General features: G+C 38.6%; 2 protein-coding genes across 2 annotated transcripts; both read right to left on the bottom strand.

The window, feature by feature from the left end:
* Positions 1 to 5,349: 5,349 nt before the first annotated feature.
* Positions 5,350 to 7,349, bottom strand: LOC115816431 (macrophage mannose receptor 1-like). The gene is made up of 4 exons (XM_030779385.1): positions 6,956 to 7,349; positions 6,083 to 6,436; positions 5,467 to 5,829; positions 5,350 to 5,357 (listed from the first exon to the last, which is right to left on the bottom strand). The coding sequence occupies exons 1-4, from the start codon at positions 7,347 to 7,349 to the stop codon at positions 5,350 to 5,352; spliced, it is 1,119 nt and encodes a 372-aa protein (XP_030635245.1).
* Positions 7,350 to 14,185: 6,836 nt separating this feature from the next.
* LOC115816430 (macrophage mannose receptor 1-like) lies at positions 14,186 to 15,438 on the bottom strand. The gene is made up of 3 exons (XM_030779384.1): positions 15,420 to 15,438; positions 14,653 to 15,006; positions 14,186 to 14,565 (listed from the first exon to the last, which is right to left on the bottom strand). Exons 1-3 carry the CDS (start codon positions 15,436 to 15,438, stop codon positions 14,186 to 14,188), a joined length of 753 nt encoding a protein of 250 aa, XP_030635244.1.
* Positions 15,439 to 20,841: the final 5,403 nt, after the last annotated feature.

The raw sequence follows: 20,841 nt of genomic DNA, 5'->3' as shown, positions 1-20,841 counted from the left end.
GGTGGCATTTTGAGGTCAATGTTTTAAAACAGATGTTGAAGTCTGAAACCAGCCTATGTGATGGATTTAATTTTAGCTGCAGGTCCTGTGAAGATCTACTCACCCACATAACAGACAAACTGAGTTTTGCCAACACAATACCAGTCTCCCCACTGTCACAGATGTTCCTTAATCCAAACAACAGCACAGTTCTCTCTCCCTCCATTATTATCAGGAGTCCCTGTGCTCCAGTTTCTGAAAGAGGAGTTACTCTGATCTGACCATTTCCATGGGCCCCTGAACAGGCCGATCGGGGCATCGCTACTGTCGTTTATCAAACTCCATATCATGTGATTCTCAGTCTGGTTCCTCACACTGACCAGGTCTGTATGATGTTCTCTGCAGTAGCTCTGAGCTTCTCTCCAGGTTTTGGTCTCAGTAATCACTATGTATCTCTCACTGCTGACCTTTCTCTCTGGAGGAAAAGTCTTTTTAGCTCTAACAAATTCATACTTCACTACAATTTTTTACTTTTAGGATGTAGTTCATATTTATAATACCATACATATTTCGTGTATATTAAATGTTTATGGCTATTTTCTTTGTGAAAGTAAGGTACTTGTTCTCAGATTTTAACAATGAAACTTATGTACACTTATATAGCATAGAAAGTATCTTACCAAAACTCAACTGCTTTATTAAATTACATTTTTTTTAAAGTTCTTACCAAGCACAATTTTTTTTTTTTCAATTTAGTCTAGCCCTTCTAGCCCTAGTTACTATTTTTGATAGTATTCATATTTTGTGTATATTGAATGTTTATGGCTATTTTCTTTGTGAAGGTAAGGTACTTGTTCTCAGATTTTAACAATGAAACGTATGTACACTTATAAAACACACACACACACACACACACACACACACACATATATATATATATATATATATATATATATATATATATATATATATATATATATATATACCATACACTTATATATAGCCTTAATAATAGAGCATACAGTGCGACTGACACAGGAATGAATAAAGAATAATCACCGTCATAACACACAAACGGGTGCAGTACTGTACATGGCAAAACATTCCATTTCCCATTCGTTTTCATACTTCCACAATCTTCATAATCACCAAGGTAGTTGTCTGGCTGCCCTTGGTCCCAGTTCATATATTCTATCTTTCCCAGTGCATAAGGGTTACTATCTGAAAGAGACCACTCCCACTCCCACTTCAGTCCAATCCAAACATGGTCGACATTAACATTTACAGTTTTAATCAGCTCGTCCATGTCCTCTTGGTAGTCAGTAGTGGCCAGGTCAGTGTAGTGCTCTCTGAAGTATGTCTGTGCTTTAGTCCAGTTCTTATCCACTTTCACAAAGTGATACTTGAGACAAGGAACACATGCAGACAGCATGAAGAGTCCTGTCAGGAAAAATGTTAATGAAAATGTCATCACATGGGAACACATATAAACCGTTTTTTTCTTTAATTTCTGCATGCGTTCGCACACACACACATAAACACACTGACCTGAGAGAAGGAGGATGAAATGCATAACAAGAATCATCTCTGATGGATCTAAATAACAGATAGTTCCGTTTTAGTATTCAAGTTATATGTAATACCATGTAAACACTAGTTACAAGGATACATGCATACATACATGCATATATACATACACACACACACACACACACACACACACACACACACACACACACATATATATATATATATATATATATATATATATATATATATATATATATATATATATATATATATAGTGCTAACAGAACTTTGATTTTTGTGGTTGGAAGTACATTCAAACTGCTTTCAAAGTAACACAGTTGTAGTATTCATACACATTTGAAAAAAAATCACCATAGCACAGTTTTAATCTACATTTTATTACCTAATATTACACTACCAAAACAGTAAACAATAAACAATAATCTCTGTAAAACATCTTTGAGAAAACGTTGAACTGTAAAAAGCTCTACACAAATAAATTTGAGTATATGAAACCTTTGTTTTTAAGTTTGCATTATCCTTTAAATGCTGGTACAGGATCATGCACTGAGAGCCGCAGAAGAAGAAGAAGAAGAAGAAAAAGAAGAAGAAGAAGAAGAAGAAGAAGAAGAAGAACTAGAAGAATAGAAGCAGTTCTAGTTTAAAATACAAGAGGTATTTTATTTGTCACACACTGAGCAGTGAAATGCAGCCTCTGCATTTAACTCATCCTAATGACCATCTCCCAACATGGGGAGAACACACAAAGCCCACACAAACAAGGACCTGGGGCAGCTGGGATTCATACCCATGGCCTTCTCGCAATGAGACAACAGTACTAACCACTCAGCCACCGGGAAGCAACATAGAAAAATTTGTTGACTGGCATACAAGATCATTTTCATAATATGAGTGATCAAAAGTCTTCGGTATTCAAGTCAAAAATAGTTCAACTGATGATCTTAACCTAGTGTTAAGAGCACTTAGTCTATAAGTGATTACTTGATTACCATGATAAACATTGTATTTATTAAGAATTTTAAAAAAAACAGTATACACTATTCCATGGAGTCTCCATTTTCCTTTTGTTTCATCATAAAAAAATATTATAAACATTATAAATGTATAGGTGTATGAAGTGTTCATTTTATAAGAAATTTTATACTTGCTGCTTTAAGGGGGGTCAGGACTTAACACACATTTTCACACTGTCATGTCCATGTCTTCATTTGCATTTTTCTTTTTGTTCCGAATATTTAATATTACTCACTGACTGAGACTTGTCATCACGAACATTACCGGGGGCGCCTGTATATATTTCTGCCACTTGCCGCGCTTGCGCAACCAACTAGATGACATCGATACACTTCCCAAGACAGTTTCCAGCGATCGGAAACGAGACCACGCTGTCTGCAATAAACATTACCTAATTTTATCAAAGCTCAGCGAATCAAACCTCCCTAAATGCCTCTTTGACTTAACTGAGTCGTAACTATTTCGTTATTATAGGACTCGCCGATTATAACTGACTAAATCAAGTCCTATGGGCTATTAACCATCTCGTGAAATAGTTTAGTGGAGCACGCCATTGGCTTTTATACGTTTACTTTTGTCAGAACAAGGCAAGGCAACATATACATTCCCACTGGCTTTATTTCTGTTTAGCTTCCGAATAGAAAAAAAAGTCTTGTTCCAAAACACAGCAGCGACCAGAGCACTGATGCCAGAGAGACCAGCCTGTCAGACAACACACTATATGGAGTTGACTATTTTCTAATGGTAAAGTTCTAGACAAACTGACCAAAACAAGCTGATTTAACAATGTCCATCCTCATTTTAATCTGACCGAGTGAAGACACATGGAAAAAATATAGAGACTTGTTCAACTTCCCCTCGTCATATTGTAATGTTGTGATTCTCTTCCACATGACATATTGTTCTCTGATACCCATAACCAACCCTCTTCTCCATGTACCTTATCAACGTAAACATCAGTGTGACTAGGAGCACAATAAACATTATTGATAGTCATGTTACTACTCTGTCTATGGTTGTTACCCAGAAGAGCCAAACCAGCAGGACCAGTGTTATAGATAACACAGACAGGTTCACACTACAGATTCATCCATTGACAGACAGTCAGACACACATACACTGTTATATAGACGTTTGAATAATAAATACTTTTCAAATCAAAAACAAACAAATACACAAACAAGTAATGATGCGTTGGTGCAGTTCTGTTTATTTAAAGTGCTTTGTCTGGCTTTGAAGAATTTAATAACCCTCTCCCCTGGACTACATATCCCTGACCTAATCATCTGTTTAATCTGCTGCATTCAAACAGTATTTACTCAATGCTACCTTATAACAATAATGATAAAGAGACATCAGTGCAATAAATTCAACATACGAATTACACAGATCAGATCAGAAATATGTATAGATATACGGAAATATGCGCACGTATGATTTTTACGATAACTCTGGTGGTTTAACTCATGTGACGACATCAGCGCATATCAAACAATCGTTGTTGAGCCAGACTGAGTGCAGTACTTTAGCTGACGCAGGCAGGAGTATGACACCGTTACTGTACAGCACATTAGTGGCAGGAACAAGGTCTCTGAGCGTCTAACAGAAGTGGGACACATGCTTTGACTGACATGCCTTGGCCAACAGAGGACTCTAACATCAGCAGTACCAGCCGTATCTGCAAGAGGTCAGGGGCGTACACGCCGTATACAAACATGACACAGGTACTACATAAACAGGACAAGTTTACGACCACTGTGACGGTTAACAATGTAGGCAGTGAATCTGATGATTCACCAATCAGTGAGTTTTGTCGCTCTCGAAGCACGAGGAGATGATCACCTTTCTTGCATGACATCTCAAAGTAAAGGAGATGCACAAGTAATAATGCGTCTTTTTGTCCTGCAGGTGACGGGGTAGTCCACCAACACTTACAACACATAAAACAGAGAGAATGAGATATGTATGTTGAAGAAGTTGTACTGACAGAATGAGGTATATTAGGTTACTTTGTGATCTTTATTGCAGATGAAGCAGAATAAACACAGCCTGCTGTTGAACAGATTTGAGATCTTGCCACAAAAAATGCTCATTGTTGGAAAAATGTGGAAGCACAAGTTACTGTTTCATAAACAATTCTGATGCAGATACCCAATGTAATTATAATAAGTTACAGAACAGGTTCATTTTAAAAGAGACATACCATGAAGTGAAAAGGACACATGCTTTGACGCATTTTGACCACTAGAGGGCACTAACGACAGCAGTAAAAAATGTGCACAGGCAGTGGTAGCATATGCAACAGAGACAGTGATCAGTCAGGCATAGACTAAATGTTTCCCACACATGACTATGTTGAACTGTAAATGAAGTGACCTTAAGAGAGCCCGGGCCAATTAGCTGATATAATGAAATATCACATTTATTTTTCTACACAAGCCAAAGGCAAACTTTTCATTTATATGATTGATATGGTTCCTAAAGTTATTGTCCTAAAAAGGTTGAGAGTGAAAAAGTAAAGATTGTTGTACCACATAAACATTATCAAGTTACTATATGTAATGTTAATATGTAAAACGAATTCTAAAAAAGCAACAAATAAATTTAACCTGAAATAAATCAAGCTCTTTTTTAAAAAAAAGCTGTACCAAATAAACACAAGTAATCACAGAAAAACAAACACAGTAAACAGCTGTACGCTGCTCAGGGTGATAATGGAAAGATATGAAACATAAAAGTCACACACTCATCTCATCTGACATGGAGGCTGAAGTTAGTAGGTCCAGCTGATCTCCACTGTTCTGTTCAGAATTCTATAAAAGAGACAGAGAATAAATAACAGCATGACAGAATGTTTAAGAACCACACACACACACACACACACACACACGTACACACACACACACACACACACACACTTACCTTCATAGTTGGTGCAGATGAAGTTGAGTCTCTCAGTCTCAGAGAAGCTGATCCATTCTTTCTTTCCTCCAGACTCAACTCCTCCTGTAATTATCTGATTCCCACATTCTTCCATCACAGTTCCATTCCCTGGAGCCCAGTTCTGGTAGCAGGAAGATTCTCCACTCACCCAAAACCAGAAGCCCAGAGTGCAGCTGTAACGTAAGCCCAGCCACACATGAGCAGTGGAGGCCTTTCCAACCATCGCTTTCACCTTGTTCTGGATCTTCTCTGAGTGAACTGAGATCAGGTCCACATGATGCTCTCTGCAGTAATTCAGAGCTTCACTCCAGGTCAGAGTCTCATTGATCAGGATCAGCTTGTCTACAAATAATATAAGAAATTACAATATAATAAAAGACAGTGCAACCTAGTACTTAGACATAGTGGCCATCGTGAAAGACAAAAATCTCCTGTAGTCTGATCCCGTACTTTCACTTTCACAATAATGTGAAATAATTATTCTTGGAGCAACACAGAATTGCTTTTTTTTTGGTCATAGCTATTCATTGTATTTACTACATGGAATTATAGCTCAATAAATTACATTGAAAAATGTACAGTGAAATCAGCTCACCTTCATAGCAAACAAATGGCTTTGCATTGTCACATGAAAAGTCATGCCATTGTCCCACATGAGCACCATTCACCTGCATGACAGCACAGTTCTCAATACCCCCATTATTACCAGGTTGTCCAGGTGCCCAGTTTCTGAATGAGGATTTACTCTGATCTGACCATTTCCATGAGTCCATGAACAGGCCGATCCAGGCAGAGCTACTGTCCTTTATCAAACTCCATATCATGTTATTCTCAGTCTGGTTCCTCACACTGACCAGGTCTGTGTGATGTTCTCTGCAGTAGCTCTGAGCTTCTCTCCAGGTTTTGGTCTCATTAATCACTATGTATCTCTCACTGCTGACCTTTCTCCCTGGAAGACAAATATTTTCTTAATCTCTGAGATTCTCAGAATCCTTCATTTCATTATGATTTGTACAATCATGATTCACTCTCACTCTCACCCATTATCTAAGCCGCTTATCGTTATTGCAAGTCGCTTTGGCTAAAAGCGTCTGCTACATACCAAATTGTAAATTGTAATTAGGGTTGCGGGGGGTGCTGGAGCCTATCCCAGCGCTCACAGGGCGAAAGGTGGGGAAACACCCTTGACCGGTCACCAGTCCATCACAGACAATCATGATTCAGTTTGTTATAAACATATATCATTTTTAAATATGTTTTAAGGTTTTTTTCTATTCTTTTTGGAAGTTTTGATTGTGTAAAAATATAATCACATGCATCTGACATTTGTGCTAATTAATTTGAATTTTGGGTTATTTTGGTCCTGTTAACTTGTCTTTCAACTTGACAAATATCTTAAGTTCATGGCAAGAAGACTTCAATTCTTATAGGATTTGACTAAATAGAGCAATGTATAAAGAGTAATCACCATCATAACACACAGACATTTGCTTCTTATTACATGGGTCATTATTCCATTTTCCATGAGCTCTCATCTCAGTACAGTGCTGATTGCTGAGATGATTTGGTTCTCCTTGGTTCCAGTTTGTAAACTCCATTTCTCCCTCTCTGTAGAATGTTGGATCTCCCAGAGACCACTGCCACCTCCTCTCCAGTCCAATCCAAACACGCTCAACATCTCCTTTAACAGTTTTAATCAGCTCATCTGTGTCCTCTTGGTTGTTAATAGTGGCCAGGTCAGTGTAGTGCTCTCTGCAGTATGTCTGTGCTTCAGTCCAGGTCTTCTTCACATTCACAAAGTGATACTGATGAGGAACACATGCAGACAGCATGAAGAGACCTGTACAGAACAATGTTAACATGACTCAACTGGAACACATACAATCCATACATACATAAATACACAAATAGACACAATGATCAAAATCAGAACTACATGAACAACTGTTAGTGTCAGTATTTCTCGGCATTTGATTGGTTATCAAGAGCACCTGTGTCTTAACGAAATGTATCAAGATGTGTAAATATTTAATTTTTAATCACTCATTCTACCTATCATATTAATTGCTTTTCACATATTAAATATATGTACACACATATATACGCGTTTGTAGGGGGTCAGACACAACCTCACATAATTTTAGATAAACAACACTGACCTGAGAGAAGGAGGATGATATGTATGATGAGAATCATCTCTGATGGATCTAAATAACAGACAGGTCCATTTTAGTGATGTCAGTATAAACACCATACAAACATCAAAGATGACAAAACCGTGTTCTTAAAGTGTCAAATTCATTTAATTACAAATGTCGCATGTTGGTAACAGGGGACCTATGGTTATAATGTGATGCAATTTTTAAATTTTATTTTATGTTGAATTGCAGAGAAAAAAAAATATACCACAAGCTTATGGACAAATACACATACACACTCAGGCTTCACACACACAAACACACACATATGCACACACACACAGACACAGACACAGACACACACACACACACACACAGACAAACAAGTTCATATTCATATCTTAGCAGGGAAATCCCACCGACTCCTATGTTCCTGTAACTAAAGGATACTAATCTCTCTCTAACCCTAACAGCATTTTATGCCCCACAGCATCTCTGATCCCCACACAGGGAGTGTGCAGTTCGGTCGCAAAGCCCCAGTAAGACAGCTTTACCTAAAACACACACACATACACACGCACAACAAAAACAACAAAAACAACAAATTCCATTTGCATAACTGAAAAACGCTGTAGGGAAAGTAAAAAAATGACGTCCACTCATCAGATAAGACAAGAAATAAAACCAGCTATGAAAACCAGCTATGAAAAGAGATTCCTGGTTAGAGGCAAGAGTTGAAAGGATTTTAAAAGAAGAAAGAAAGAAAGAAAGAAAGAAAGAAAGAAAGAAAGAAAGAAAGAAAGAAAGAAAGAAAGAACAGGGCAGGAGACATTCATCAGATTGTTTGTAAAGAATGGCTGTAAGGATTATTCCACTTCATATGAACACTCTGAAGACACACACAAATGAAATAAAGATCTGGCAGGTGGTGATTTGATAACAGCCAAATACTGAATGCAGAGCTACACTGGTTAAGTGTAAGTAGCTGGAACACTGATATGAAGGCTTGATTTTTAATGAGAATTTTCTGAGCTCAAGGACTTGACATCCCAACCTCATCTTTGAATAAAATGATGAAAGCTTCTGTGTTCATGCTCTTTGGGAAAGACTTCAAAACGTGTTTCACTGATTAATAAACTACGTTCTTTCGATTAGTTGTTCTGGCTTTTCTAATTAGTGGTCGCATTACTGACATCTACTGGTCGATTTTGGTATTACGCTTAAAATCAAGTTGTGTGCACGCGAATCTGTTCCTATTCTTTTCAAGACGTTAAACTGTGAGAATAAGACACGATATTTTTCGATCGCTCGCAACCTTGGAGTAGATATGTCTGTGAGTATGAATACTTACAGACTCTACAACAATGCAATTAATTGTGCTAAGATACTTGTGGTAAGAAAGTGATGTTGCATGTTACACAGAGAAATTCCTTGAGGTAGCATCAATGTTGCTAGCTTATCTGTTCAGCTTATTTACTGTTACATAAAACTTATATTTACCTGCATGAATGCTATTTGAAGTGAAAAGAAAAACAGTAATACAGGAGGATGCTGAGGTTTGTGTATTGTAGCCTATAGAGGCACTTGATATTTGGAAAGATGAACTCAATGAACTCATGCTTATGGGAAATGGTATGTCAACTGCAATATTGTATCTTGATTGTATTATTTTTTTAATGGTATTTAGTATTTAAGAAGAGAAAATTCAGTAAACTCAGTCAACACAAGAGGACAGTCTACTGAAGTTTCATTTGTGTGTTGTCTAGCCTTCCTCAGTACGCAGTCGTGAGGACAGAATATTGGTTTATAAACTAATGAGCTATATTGCGTTTTTTAGTTAAAAGATTTCAGTGAGTGCATTTGGCTGATGGTTAAACACCAGCAGAGGAAAGTTTGTGAATCAGCAACTGTTAATTCTACTATATAAGAGAGATGTGTTGAAATTGTTTATTGTTTTAGAAGTAGAAAGATTAGGCAATCATAGCGCCGTAAATTCTTGCTGTGTTTTAGCCGGGAGACTGGCAACACTTCAAGTATGACCCCGACCAATCATCATATTCTGCCTTTCAAAACCTTGAGCAGGTTCACAGGTCGTCAGGGAGATACACTGGTGTCACACTACAAAGGGGAAAGACGTTGGTTCGTCGTTCCTGACATTCATATTCGGGCCAGACGGAAGAAGTTTGTCCGCGATGACAAAATCTTGCAAAAAATCGGGCTGAAATCGCGTAGTCTGAACCCGGCATTACGCGCTCAGTTAACACCCTAACATGAGGCAAATTGTCAGAAAACATAGGCATATTTTTTAACACAATTAATAAATGAAAAATTCTGATCACTTACCAGAAAGATGTTATACCAAAATATAAATACAAAGGGAGCCACGATGTTTGTCTTACGGAGACATGAACGGTAAAACTCAACTTCTCCTGTTCTCCCCTACTGATGGGTCTCACCTGTCAAAGTCATAAACACCCCGCTAATATTTATACTGTTACAAGAAGATATTTTATACAATTAAGAAAAGGAAAGATTTTTGTTCCGATTAAATAAAGAGAAAAGATTTAGCATTGCCCATATAGGCCAGACTGTTCTTTAAACGACAGCCATGTTGTCGATTTAAAAAATGGGTATGATTCAATGGTGTGTAACAGAAGTTATCGTTTTTGTTAAAAAACTCATGAACGTGAGAAGACCGACATTATTAATTCCAGTGTAGACTTAATGATATCCTGTTTATGTCAGTTAAACCCCCGAAACATCCTCAGTGTCTTTTATCAGAACGAATCGATTTGTCCCGTGAATTTTGTGTTTTCTTCCACAACTTTCGCCGATGTGGTAATTTGGACTTAAAGGTCACAAATCGCATGTCCATCCGGTTGTGTGAAAAATAAATAAATAAATACATAGTCTCCACTGATTTTTTTTGGTCGCAACTTATCAGAATTTGTATCTCCTCTAATTTGAGTATGAACAGATAATAATTCATTACGATAACTCCTGTCCGTGCTGAGGGCGTCTGGTGATTGATAAAACAGTGAACATCTGTGGAACGAGAGCACCAGCAGAATGCGCATTTTAATAATTAGACAGAATTGAATATTGTCCTTTGACCCATATACCTGTTTCATCTACTGATAAACGTCGCTTTGATGCGACCGGCCAGACTTTGAAGGAAGAAAGAGGAAAAGAAAACGAAAAAGAAATACATCGTGTACGCAAAAAGAATGGGTTGCCCTTTGATGCCCTTTTTTGGTTCACATGTCAATCAAATTCCCAGTCTTGTACTTTGCATGATGACTATTGATAACCACCTGTGTGCTAGGTTGTGTGCATCCACAGAGAACATACAGTCTCTCTCTCTCTCTCTCTCTCTCTCTCTCTCTCTCTCTCTCTTTCTCTCTTTGTCACACACACACACACACCACTGGCTAAGACGCAAAGGCAAGTGACGCTACTAATAAACAAGACACAACAGACAGAAAAGAAAGAAAAGAACAATTGAACTGGAGCCACCTTAATTTGAAGTCGCAAAGGAAAAAAGTGTCCTGTTCCACTTCCCATCTCCCATCCACTTTGATATGGCTTAATCTACAGACATATTGGATGTGTAACAGTTAAGTAAAATTGATTGACATGTCAATATCACAAACTCTGTGTAGAAAGTGACACTAACTGCACGGATGAAAGTTGTGGTGTTTGCCGTTACTGTCCGTCCAGCTGCCTCTCTGACGTCACGGCGTTTTGGAAGTGAACCTTTGGGAATTCGTATATCTGTATTATGAGTATTACGGCTTTGCAGTAAATATATTTTTCCTGTTGTGCATGAGTAATTTTACTTTGCATGGGGGATACAAAATAAATAAATAAACCACTCGCATGCTGCTGTGGATACTGTCAAGGAGGACTTGGCAAACTGGATCCATGAGCGAACCAGGGTTGTTTACTTGGAAGGCTCAGGTTTATAGAATGCTCAAAGAGAGAAGACGAGGCTAGACATACAGGCAGAAGATGATTCACAAGGGAATGCCAACAAGACGGTTCTGGTAGGAGATTACGATAAAGCAGCTCAGAAATGCACTTTACCAAGTCAAGACATCGCAGTTAACGAAGGGGAAAGCGAGCGTACTTATATAAACAGGAAAAAAACTCGTAAAGGAAAAACTTGGTGATTGAACTCTCCGCACCAAGGAAACGGGACACTTATCAAGTAATAAAACCTAGGGAAACAGAACACTGAAACACCAGGAGAGGGGCAAATGAGAACCAAGACGTATCATAAACATGTTGGACACTTACACACTCTGACACACACACACACACACACACATTGGAATACAGAACAATTTAAACACCAAAAGACGCAAGACTGCAGGTTTACAAGAAAATGGTCGCCAGCCTGATAAAACTGGTGGCCGTCTAATGCCCTGCACTACTTCACATGCATCGATGACATAATGTGCAGTGTTACCGATTCAGTTAAATCCAGAAATATGTGACAGGTTATAATTACGCTATGTTATATAAAAGCTGTACCATCATCTTACGTTCTGTTAAGAGTCTAACGACAGGCATTACCTGTATATGAAGTTTGAGGGACACTCTGTCACTATCGGCTCAGTAGCGTCTCTGTCAATGTGCTCGCTGCTTTCTGAACGAGAACCGCACTGACTTCACTTTGCAGCACCCTACTAGCTGTATACCAAATAGGACCCCTATTAATGTTTCTCTCCAGGAAAATGATTTGATGGTTTCCTGGTGGGTATGTTCAGAAAAATTCCCATACGGATACTTTGCATGAGGAGTGCAAATTACCACGTGTTGCACATGTACACCTGCTCGGTGAACAACGCACGCGCGCCTAAATACTGCCGGGGAAAAACAGTACTTGCGCGACCACTTAAAAAAAAAAAAAAGATCAGAAATATGCCGTCTCATGTCCTGTTTCACGTCCCAGTCTCGTGTTGATGTATTTTACTTTCACACTGGTTAATGTGCAGTCGTTGCTAACGTTATGTGTAGCAGTTATGCAAATGCTTTCTCATATGTCACACGTTCTGTTATGAAAGTGACAGTAAATCCCCTCTGTGTATAAGGATTGCATGCACTGTCACTCTCTCTGATCAGCTGTGTTTCTGTCCTTGTGGCTGTGTGACTGTGAACTTCAGTGACCTCATTGTTCTACACTTAAATGTATAACACATCGATTCATGTTTTACCGGGAAATAAATTTGAATATTTTTCGTGGTGAACATTGTGAAAATCCCCTTTTTACTGATTTTGCATGAGGGATAAAAATAACCACTTGCATGCTGCTAGGATATGCAGTGAACACACACACACACACACACACACTTGCAGTAGCATGAGTATGGTTGCAATGCAGCACAGAATGCTAGACAAACAATTTTTGAAGGCAACCAAACGTAACGTCAGAGCCAGTCTGATGGAAGAGGAGGAGGGATTACCTGCTGGACGAGGCACAGACTAAAGTAGAGACATAGAAACCTTTTAGAAACCTTAGCGGTTCTGGGGTGACATGAAAAACACGTTGGACAGTTAGGTGATGACCACGTGTAAGTGAATCAGATCTTACTAAACGTTTTATTTATTTTAGGTGTTAGGTCCACATCTTGTTTATTTGTTTAGGTCAAGCCTCATTTACAACCAAACATCCACGCGTAGATGATTCATGCGTGAGATTCACTGTTGTGACCTGTCCGCTGGCAGATGAGTTGTTGGGGTGGGTGTAATAAGATGGAGTAGCCTGAACCCTGCAGGTACAGGATTCATGCGCGTGTGATGCGTGAAATTCTTTTGTGTGAGTGGGTGGGACGGTGGGTGAAAGGCTAGGATAGACTGTAGCTATAGCACAGCTTCAGTAATGTCTTTAGAACTTTCTAGACACAAACTCTTTTATGAATCATCGAGTAGAAATTAGCATGACGTCATGATTGATTTCCTCTAATCTGTGTAGCAAATATTAATAGAAATAAAGGACTACTCATATATCCAAATGAGCAAATTATTTCAACACTAAATGTTTGGAAATAAAATATGACACACTGTATTCATACTTTGAATACAGGTCTTTTTATTTAAGTAATAAATTGAAGTCATATACGTTTTGTTGCATGTGTAATCATGGGTTAGAGAAACAAATCTCCACAATTAAGTTTTCAAAAACAGGTAAATAAATGAAAACTTAAAATAGGAGATGATGAGTTTTCCTTGAAAGCAAAAAGATTCATGAAAGAATTCTTCTAAATATGAATGACATAACATTACTGCTTTATGAAAAAAGAACTGAACAATGGCAAAATAAGTAAAAGTGTTGAACTGTTTACTGTTTACAGAAAAACAATTAAAAGGTCAGACCTGCATTTTCCCAGTGAAATATCCCAGTTAATATCTATATAAATGCAGTAATTCAGATTCAGACATGCAGTGCTGGTGGTCTCTGGCAGCATCTAGTCTTCATTATGATAAAAGACACAGAAAGAAAACATTTGGTTACACTTTCTCCTCAGGACAATCAAACCAGTTTCTCTGTCTGGTAATTATCTGATACTCGTACTTTCGTAGTTGCTACAGATGAAGTTGAGCCTCTCGGTCTCAGGCAGGCTGACCCACTGTTTGACTCCTCCAGACTCCACTGCTCCTGTTCTTAGCACCTTCTCACAGTCCTCTGCTCCGATTCCACTGCCTAGAGCCCAGTTGTGATAGCAGACATCCTCTCCACTCACCCAAAACCAGAGGCGCAGGGTGCAGGAATGACGTAAGCCCAGCCACACATGAGCAGTGGAGGCCTTTTCAACCCTCTTCATCACCCACTTCTGAATCTTCTCTGAGTGAACTGAGACCAGGTCCACATGATTCACTTTGCAGTAATTACGAGCTTCTCTCCAGGTCAGAGTTTCATTGATCAGGATCAGCTTGTCTGTGACAAAATACAGACCATGCATATTGCATTTAAAGTAATGTAAAAAAAAATCCTCATTCAGAAGTTTACAAAGAATCAGCTCACCTTCATCGCAAACAAATGTTTTTTTAGTGCCACATGGAAGGTCATGCCATTGTCCCAGTTCATCGCCGGTTACCAGCATGACAGCACAGTTCTCAATACCCACATTATTATCAGGTTGTCCAGGTGCCCAGTTTCTGAATGAGGATTTACTCTGATCTGACCATTTCCATGAGTCCATGAACATGCCAATCCAGGCAGAGCTACTGTCCTTTATCAAACTCCTTATCATGTTATTCTCAGTCTGGTTCCTCACACTGACCAGGTCTGTATGATGTTCTCTGCAGTAGCTCTGAGCTTCTCTCCAGGTTTTGGTCTCAGTAATCACTATGTATCTGTCACTGCTGACGTTTTCCTCTGGAAGACAAACATTTTACTAATCTCTCTGATCCTTACACCACATTATGATTTTTACAGTCATGACTGAGTTTATTATAAACTACATCATTTATAAATAGGTTTTAACTTCTTTTTTTTCTGTAAGACAAGATTGATTGCACAAACATATAACCACAACATAGACTTTCCGATGACATTGAATTTTGGTTCTCTTTTGATTGTCCTGTTAACTCGTCTCTCTTTTGGTCAAAAAACTGAATTTCATGGCAAAAAAAGTGTAAAAATAATATGTGTAGTTTCACCAATAAAGCAATCTAATCACCATCATAACACATGGAGAAAAGTTCCTCATGAAAACTTAATTTCATGGCAAGAAAACTGCAATTCTTATTTGATTTGACCAAATGGAGTAATGCATAAAGAGTAATTACCATCATAACACACAGACATTATCTCCTTATTACACAGTACATTATTCCATTGTCCGTCACTAAACATCTCAGTACATTTCTCAGTCTCGAGATTATTTGGCTCTCCTGGGTGCCAGTTTGTAAACTCCATTTCTCCCTCTCTGTAGAATGTTGGATCTCCCAGAGACCACTGCCACCTCATATCACCACTCTTCTCCAGTCCAATCCAAACACGCTCAACATCTCCTTTAACAGTTTTAATCAGCTCATCTGTGTCCTCTTGGTTTTCAATAGTGGCCAGGTCAGTGTAGTGCTCTCTGCAGTATGTCTGTGCTTCAGTCCAGGTCTTATTCACATTCACAAAGTGATACTGATGATTAACACATGCAGACAGTATGAAGAGTCCTGTACAGAACAGTGCAAACACACACTAACAAACTTAATGTCATTATGTCACTGTCATTGTGCAGTACATCATGAATTACTTTTTAGTCATTCACAGGCTGAAATATCACTGTGATATCTGCACCAGTGTTTGTTGTGTAATGATCACAGGAGGGGAGATTAATGATAAAAAGGTGACTGATAATGGTTGATGTGTACACTGTGTGCAGTGTTTATTAAAAGAACTTTCTTCAAGCTCTAATCCTGGGTGTATGCAAAATATTACAGCATTTATACAGTCTACAGATGCTTAATCCTTTATTATCCATGCTATTGATGAAATGCATTTCCCATATTATAGAAAGGCTCAATCATGAAAACCTAATAAGTTTTTGGTCTAGGACAGTTGGACTTATGTGGAAAACAGTGATGGTCATTTTAGTGGAACCTTAGGAAAAAATGCTTGCTCTCTCTCTCTCTCTCTCTCTCTCTCTCTCTCTCTCTCACACACACACACACACACACACACACACACACACACACGCACACATACACACACACACACACCTGTGTCTCTGTCTGTGTTCTCACTGCTTTCTGAACGTGTACAACAAAGACTACACTTTTCTCACATCTCTCTACTCAAAGACTCGATTCATGATCCGAATATTAATGCCCAGTAGGTATGGTCAGAAATATCCCATTGCACACACAAACATGCATGCACATGCAAATACACACGCGCACACACACACACACACACACACACACACAAACACAAACACACATGCACACAAACACACACGCGCACACACATACACACACACACATGCACTGACCTGACAGAAGGAGAATTAAATGCATGATGTGAATCATCTCTGATGGATCTAAAAAACAGACAGATCCATTTTAGTACTGTCATTATAAACACGATACAAACACTGATGATAAAAAAGTTGTATTCAGAAGATTTTCTTATCTCTGAATGATCTATGATATAAACTGTATTATGAGGGATCTGCAGGTAAAATATGATTTTTGGTTGCTTCAGTCACCTCTTAAAAGCATTTCAGTTTAAATGTTAATTTCCCAGCATTTCAGTCAAAAAAACATACATATGTCACTGCCGTACAACCTATTCTAGCATCGATAAAAGAGCGTCTACTTGAGCAGTTCTCTCTCTCTCTCTCTCTCTCCCTCTCTCTTCCCGCTGAGAGAGTGAGCTTGACGTACTGACTGGGGAATGTAAAGTAATATGATTCGTTTTGGTAACATAGGACGGACCGCTATGGCCTCCGAGGTAATTTCAGTTTTACTTTATTACCCTGTGTATATAGTCGCTAATTGCGAAGTTTTATTTTATTTTAGACCTCGGTTGTCAGCTGTTTTGCCTGCTGTTTTGCTTATTGTTCTGGCTAAATGTCCGAAACCACTGCTCTTTAGTTACCGGTGTGCCCGTTGTCTTTGTGTGTAGTTTATTGTTTTTTGTTGTTGTTCACTGTTTTTGCTTTACCGAACGTTTTGCCTTGTTGTTAAACTGTTCAGAAACTGCTGTTTGTCTGCGCTACCAGTTTTGCCTGGCCTCTAGGTAGCCAGGTACTTGTTCCTTTTGACTGTTCTTATCGGTGTTTTAAGAAAGCTATTTATAGAAATGAACTGTGTAGATAAGCCAGCTTTCTTTTATTTTATTCGCTCTAGGACTTTGCCTGGTTGGAGTGGTGGTTGGTTGTGCCGGCGGAGGGTGTCGGTTGTCCAGGAGGTTCCCTGCACTCACACTTCTGTCCACACTTGTGTGTTTGCTGTGTTACTTTTCACTGAACACTTTTGCACTTTATTTTGCAATGTGACTGATCTGCACGAGCACCCGTGGTGGTAGGTAACGGCCCCTTTGGTAAGTCCCTTAGCTACCCTCCGCAGCCGACGCCCTCACTCCTTCCTCCTAGCGCCTCCTGTTGGTAAACCATAACTATAGTCTCTATACTTTCCATTTTTTTTATTGTACGGTTGGTTTTGATTCCGTTTACCTCCTTTTACAATAATATAGTGTGCGAATAAACAATGACTTCATTATCATTATTCCTTGCAGCTCTTTACTGACTCTATAAAAGCTACATTTTTTTTTCCTGAAAATCACATCTCTGTATCCAATCACTGCGAGAACGAAGGAGAACCCTTTTCATTGCAACACCAGTGTGTAGAAACTTACTGTGTGAAAGTATATCTTTGGATGAAAGGCCCAAGGTGGCGTAGTAAAGTGACCCATAAAACGGATCCTTCGCTGCTCCGGGGGCGGGGGAAATATATAAATTATACATATATAGGTATGTAGAGATTTATTGTGTAAGAATAAGATGATTTTCTTTATTTTAAGGGAGAATAAGGAGAAGGAGATCACCTGAGAGGTGGTCGCATCTTCTCCCTCTGCTCACTTTTTCCTGTTTAAAGAGGTTTTAATATCTCTAACAGTCCTCCCTTGTGGGACCCGTTACATTTCTCACTGTAGCTTTAGATGACATGACGTGTTACTTTGTTTTGTAGATATGTGCATGACCACGATTTTAGGTTCGGGATCCACATCAGGGTGGTTTTTGCATCCATTTAAAAACTTTTACATTTAAAATCGAAATCCCTCCTTCTATACAGAGTCCATAGGCTCTGAAGAATCTGTTTCCCTCCATATGGTATTTTGAACTCATACGATCATGTGCTATTTTGAACTCAGACGATCATGCAGTATTGATCTACTATTGGTCACTTCTAATGCGACTGTCAGACAAGGTTACTGTTCGCGGTTACAATTCGTTGAAACGGCTTTAACCATCTGCAATACGAGAGCACCAGGACAATATATATAATCATATAACAGCATTAACGATCAATGTTTGTCACACATCAAAACTCTTTATCTGCAAATGTTGTAAATAAAAATGAAAAAAAAGAATCCCTTATGCAGCTAATTAGAAGGTGAAGTCTTAATCGGACGAGAAAATGGTCGCAGTCCCTATGTTATTTCACATGCGCCGGTGACGTATTGTACTTTGATACTGATCTAACTACAGCTGTGTGCATGTCATGTGTTACCATTTTATGATAGCCTATTACTATCAGGAGTCATGTAAAGTATGAGACAGCAGACCCTACCTGTATATGAAGTCTGCGGTGTTTTCTGTCACTCTCTCTGTTAAGTCTCTGTCTGTGTTCTCACTGTTTTCTGAACGAGTGCAAAACAGAATGCCCTTTTCTCCCATACCTCTATTCAAAGACCTTCCTGTTTCTCTCCGGTAAAGTATTTGAATACTGTTGCCTGGTACAATAATTCCATTGCATACACACACAGACATACACAGACATGCATTCACCTTCATTTCTAGGGAAACCCAGAAAAGGGAAGTGAACAATAACCTACAGATGTTTGGTAATTTAATCATTTGCAAGAAAATATCAATAACAGTGCAGTGTTCCTGGTTAATTATAATGAGTCGATTGGATAAATAAGACAACTCACTCAGTGCTCATCTATCCCTGTTTTTCTTGAAGCAATAGAGGGTAACTGTTTATTTTTTCCAGTTAACATGATCCAAAAATTCCCTCTGTCCACTTTTTGTGGCTGTGTCTGCAAAAGACATGACTAGATCCAAGAGCGAAATCCAGGAGACTGTAAACATGTTCGGATTTTTATGTTTTATGCTTGAAGACTACAGTTGCTGAATGTCTAAAAGCAGCCGTCTTTTACTCGTGATGTGTCGTGTCGTGCGTTTTCTTGTTCAAAATACTGGAGTCTAAGCTTATCGTTGAATTATTTACTGGAACTATTTACACATATACATCTAAAGCAAGGTATTAATTTTCTGTACAATGTCTTTTGCGTTAAATTATTCTCACGACACATTCACGGTAAAAAAAAAAAAATTGTGCTGCTCCAATCTCTTAAGTATGAGCCGCACCTGTGCCCAGCGCCGCATCAACAGGATCACGATAAGCTCTAAAGCTTGTCAAAATAAAAGTCCTCATGGAAGAATCATTTGTACAATATAAAGGCTGGCATTTAAATTAACCCAAAATACAATTAAATTAACAAATATCATTATGTCTCTCACAATGCTTTATCCTGAAATTTTACGATGTAATCGTTCAATAGCATGTCTGATCTGAGAAGTTACTACAGAATCAACATTAAAAACAAAAAAACAAAACAAGACCCAACTGTAAAAGGCTTTATCCAGGCCCTGGATATTGTAATGAGTATTCAAATGCAGTGCTGAAGCTCACTGAGTGTGTGTGGGAAAGAGACACAGCAACAGACAGAGAGAGAGAGACGGAGAGAGAGAGAGAGAGAGAGAGAGAGAGAGAGGGATAGAGACAGAGAGAGAGAGAGAGAGTGGAGGGCAGGAGGAAGGATGAGAGGGACAGAGAGAGCGAGAAAGAGAGAGAGAGAGAGAGAGAGAGAGAGAGAGAGATCATTTTAATGTGTGGGCAAGAGAGCATATAAGCATAACCTTGTCAACACACGCAGAGCCCTGGGGTTTAAATGGGTAAAGGAAATGATCCACTAGCCCCTGAGGCTTATGGGTAACTGCAGGGCGCATGTGGCGAGATCGGCATATAGGCGTGGCATTGCACCCTGTCGGGAATCATAACGGAGAGAGAGAGAGAAAGAGAGAGAAAGAAAGAGAGAGAGAGAGAGAATTACATGGAAAGAGAGAAAAACCAAGATGCAGGCATGTGCTGCTTTATTATTATAAAAAGCAAACAATAACTGGGAAAGGGAAATTAGAAACTGAGATTCGTAGTTCAATTTTTCTTTTGTTTTTTTTTGTTTTTTATTACAGTGACAAGATTGATTGAATGGTTAAATTAGGACAGGAAAACACATCCATAATATTTTTACATGCTACACATTTTCTTTTTTAAATTTCCTTGTTAAATACCATATATTTATAATTACTCTGAGACTAAAATCCTGCTGATAATGGAACTGAAGGATTACACATTGAAGGATTAGCATTACACAGACACAAAGGACACAGAAAGGATGTACATACAGGATACAGAGAATATT

Source organism: Chanos chanos, chromosome 7, assembly GCF_902362185.1.
Source record: "Chanos chanos chromosome 7, fChaCha1.1, whole genome shotgun sequence".
NCBI lineage: Eukaryota > Metazoa > Chordata > Actinopteri > Gonorynchiformes > Chanidae > Chanos > Chanos chanos.
This window is presented reverse-complemented; position numbering and strand designations above follow the sequence as displayed.

Bases quoted from the DNA above. Each gene is read 5' to 3' on its own strand.
- LOC115816431 (XM_030779385.1), bottom strand. From the start codon at position 7,349: ATGTTAACATTGTTCTGTACAGGTCTCTTCATGCTGTCTGCATGTGTT. The intron at 6,437-6,955 runs GTGATTACTCTT...TTTGTCTTCCAG, and splicing joins AATGTCTGTGTGTTATGATG to GGAGAAAGGTCAGCAGTGAG. The intron at 5,830-6,082 runs GTGAGCTGATTT...TATTATTTGTAG, and splicing joins GCCATTTGTTTGCTATGAAG to ACAAGCTGATCCTGATCAAT.
- LOC115816430 (XM_030779384.1), bottom strand. The intron at 14,566-14,652 runs GTGAGCTGATTC...ATTTTGTCACAG, and splicing joins AACATTTGTTTGCGATGAAG to ACAAGCTGATCCTGATCAAT.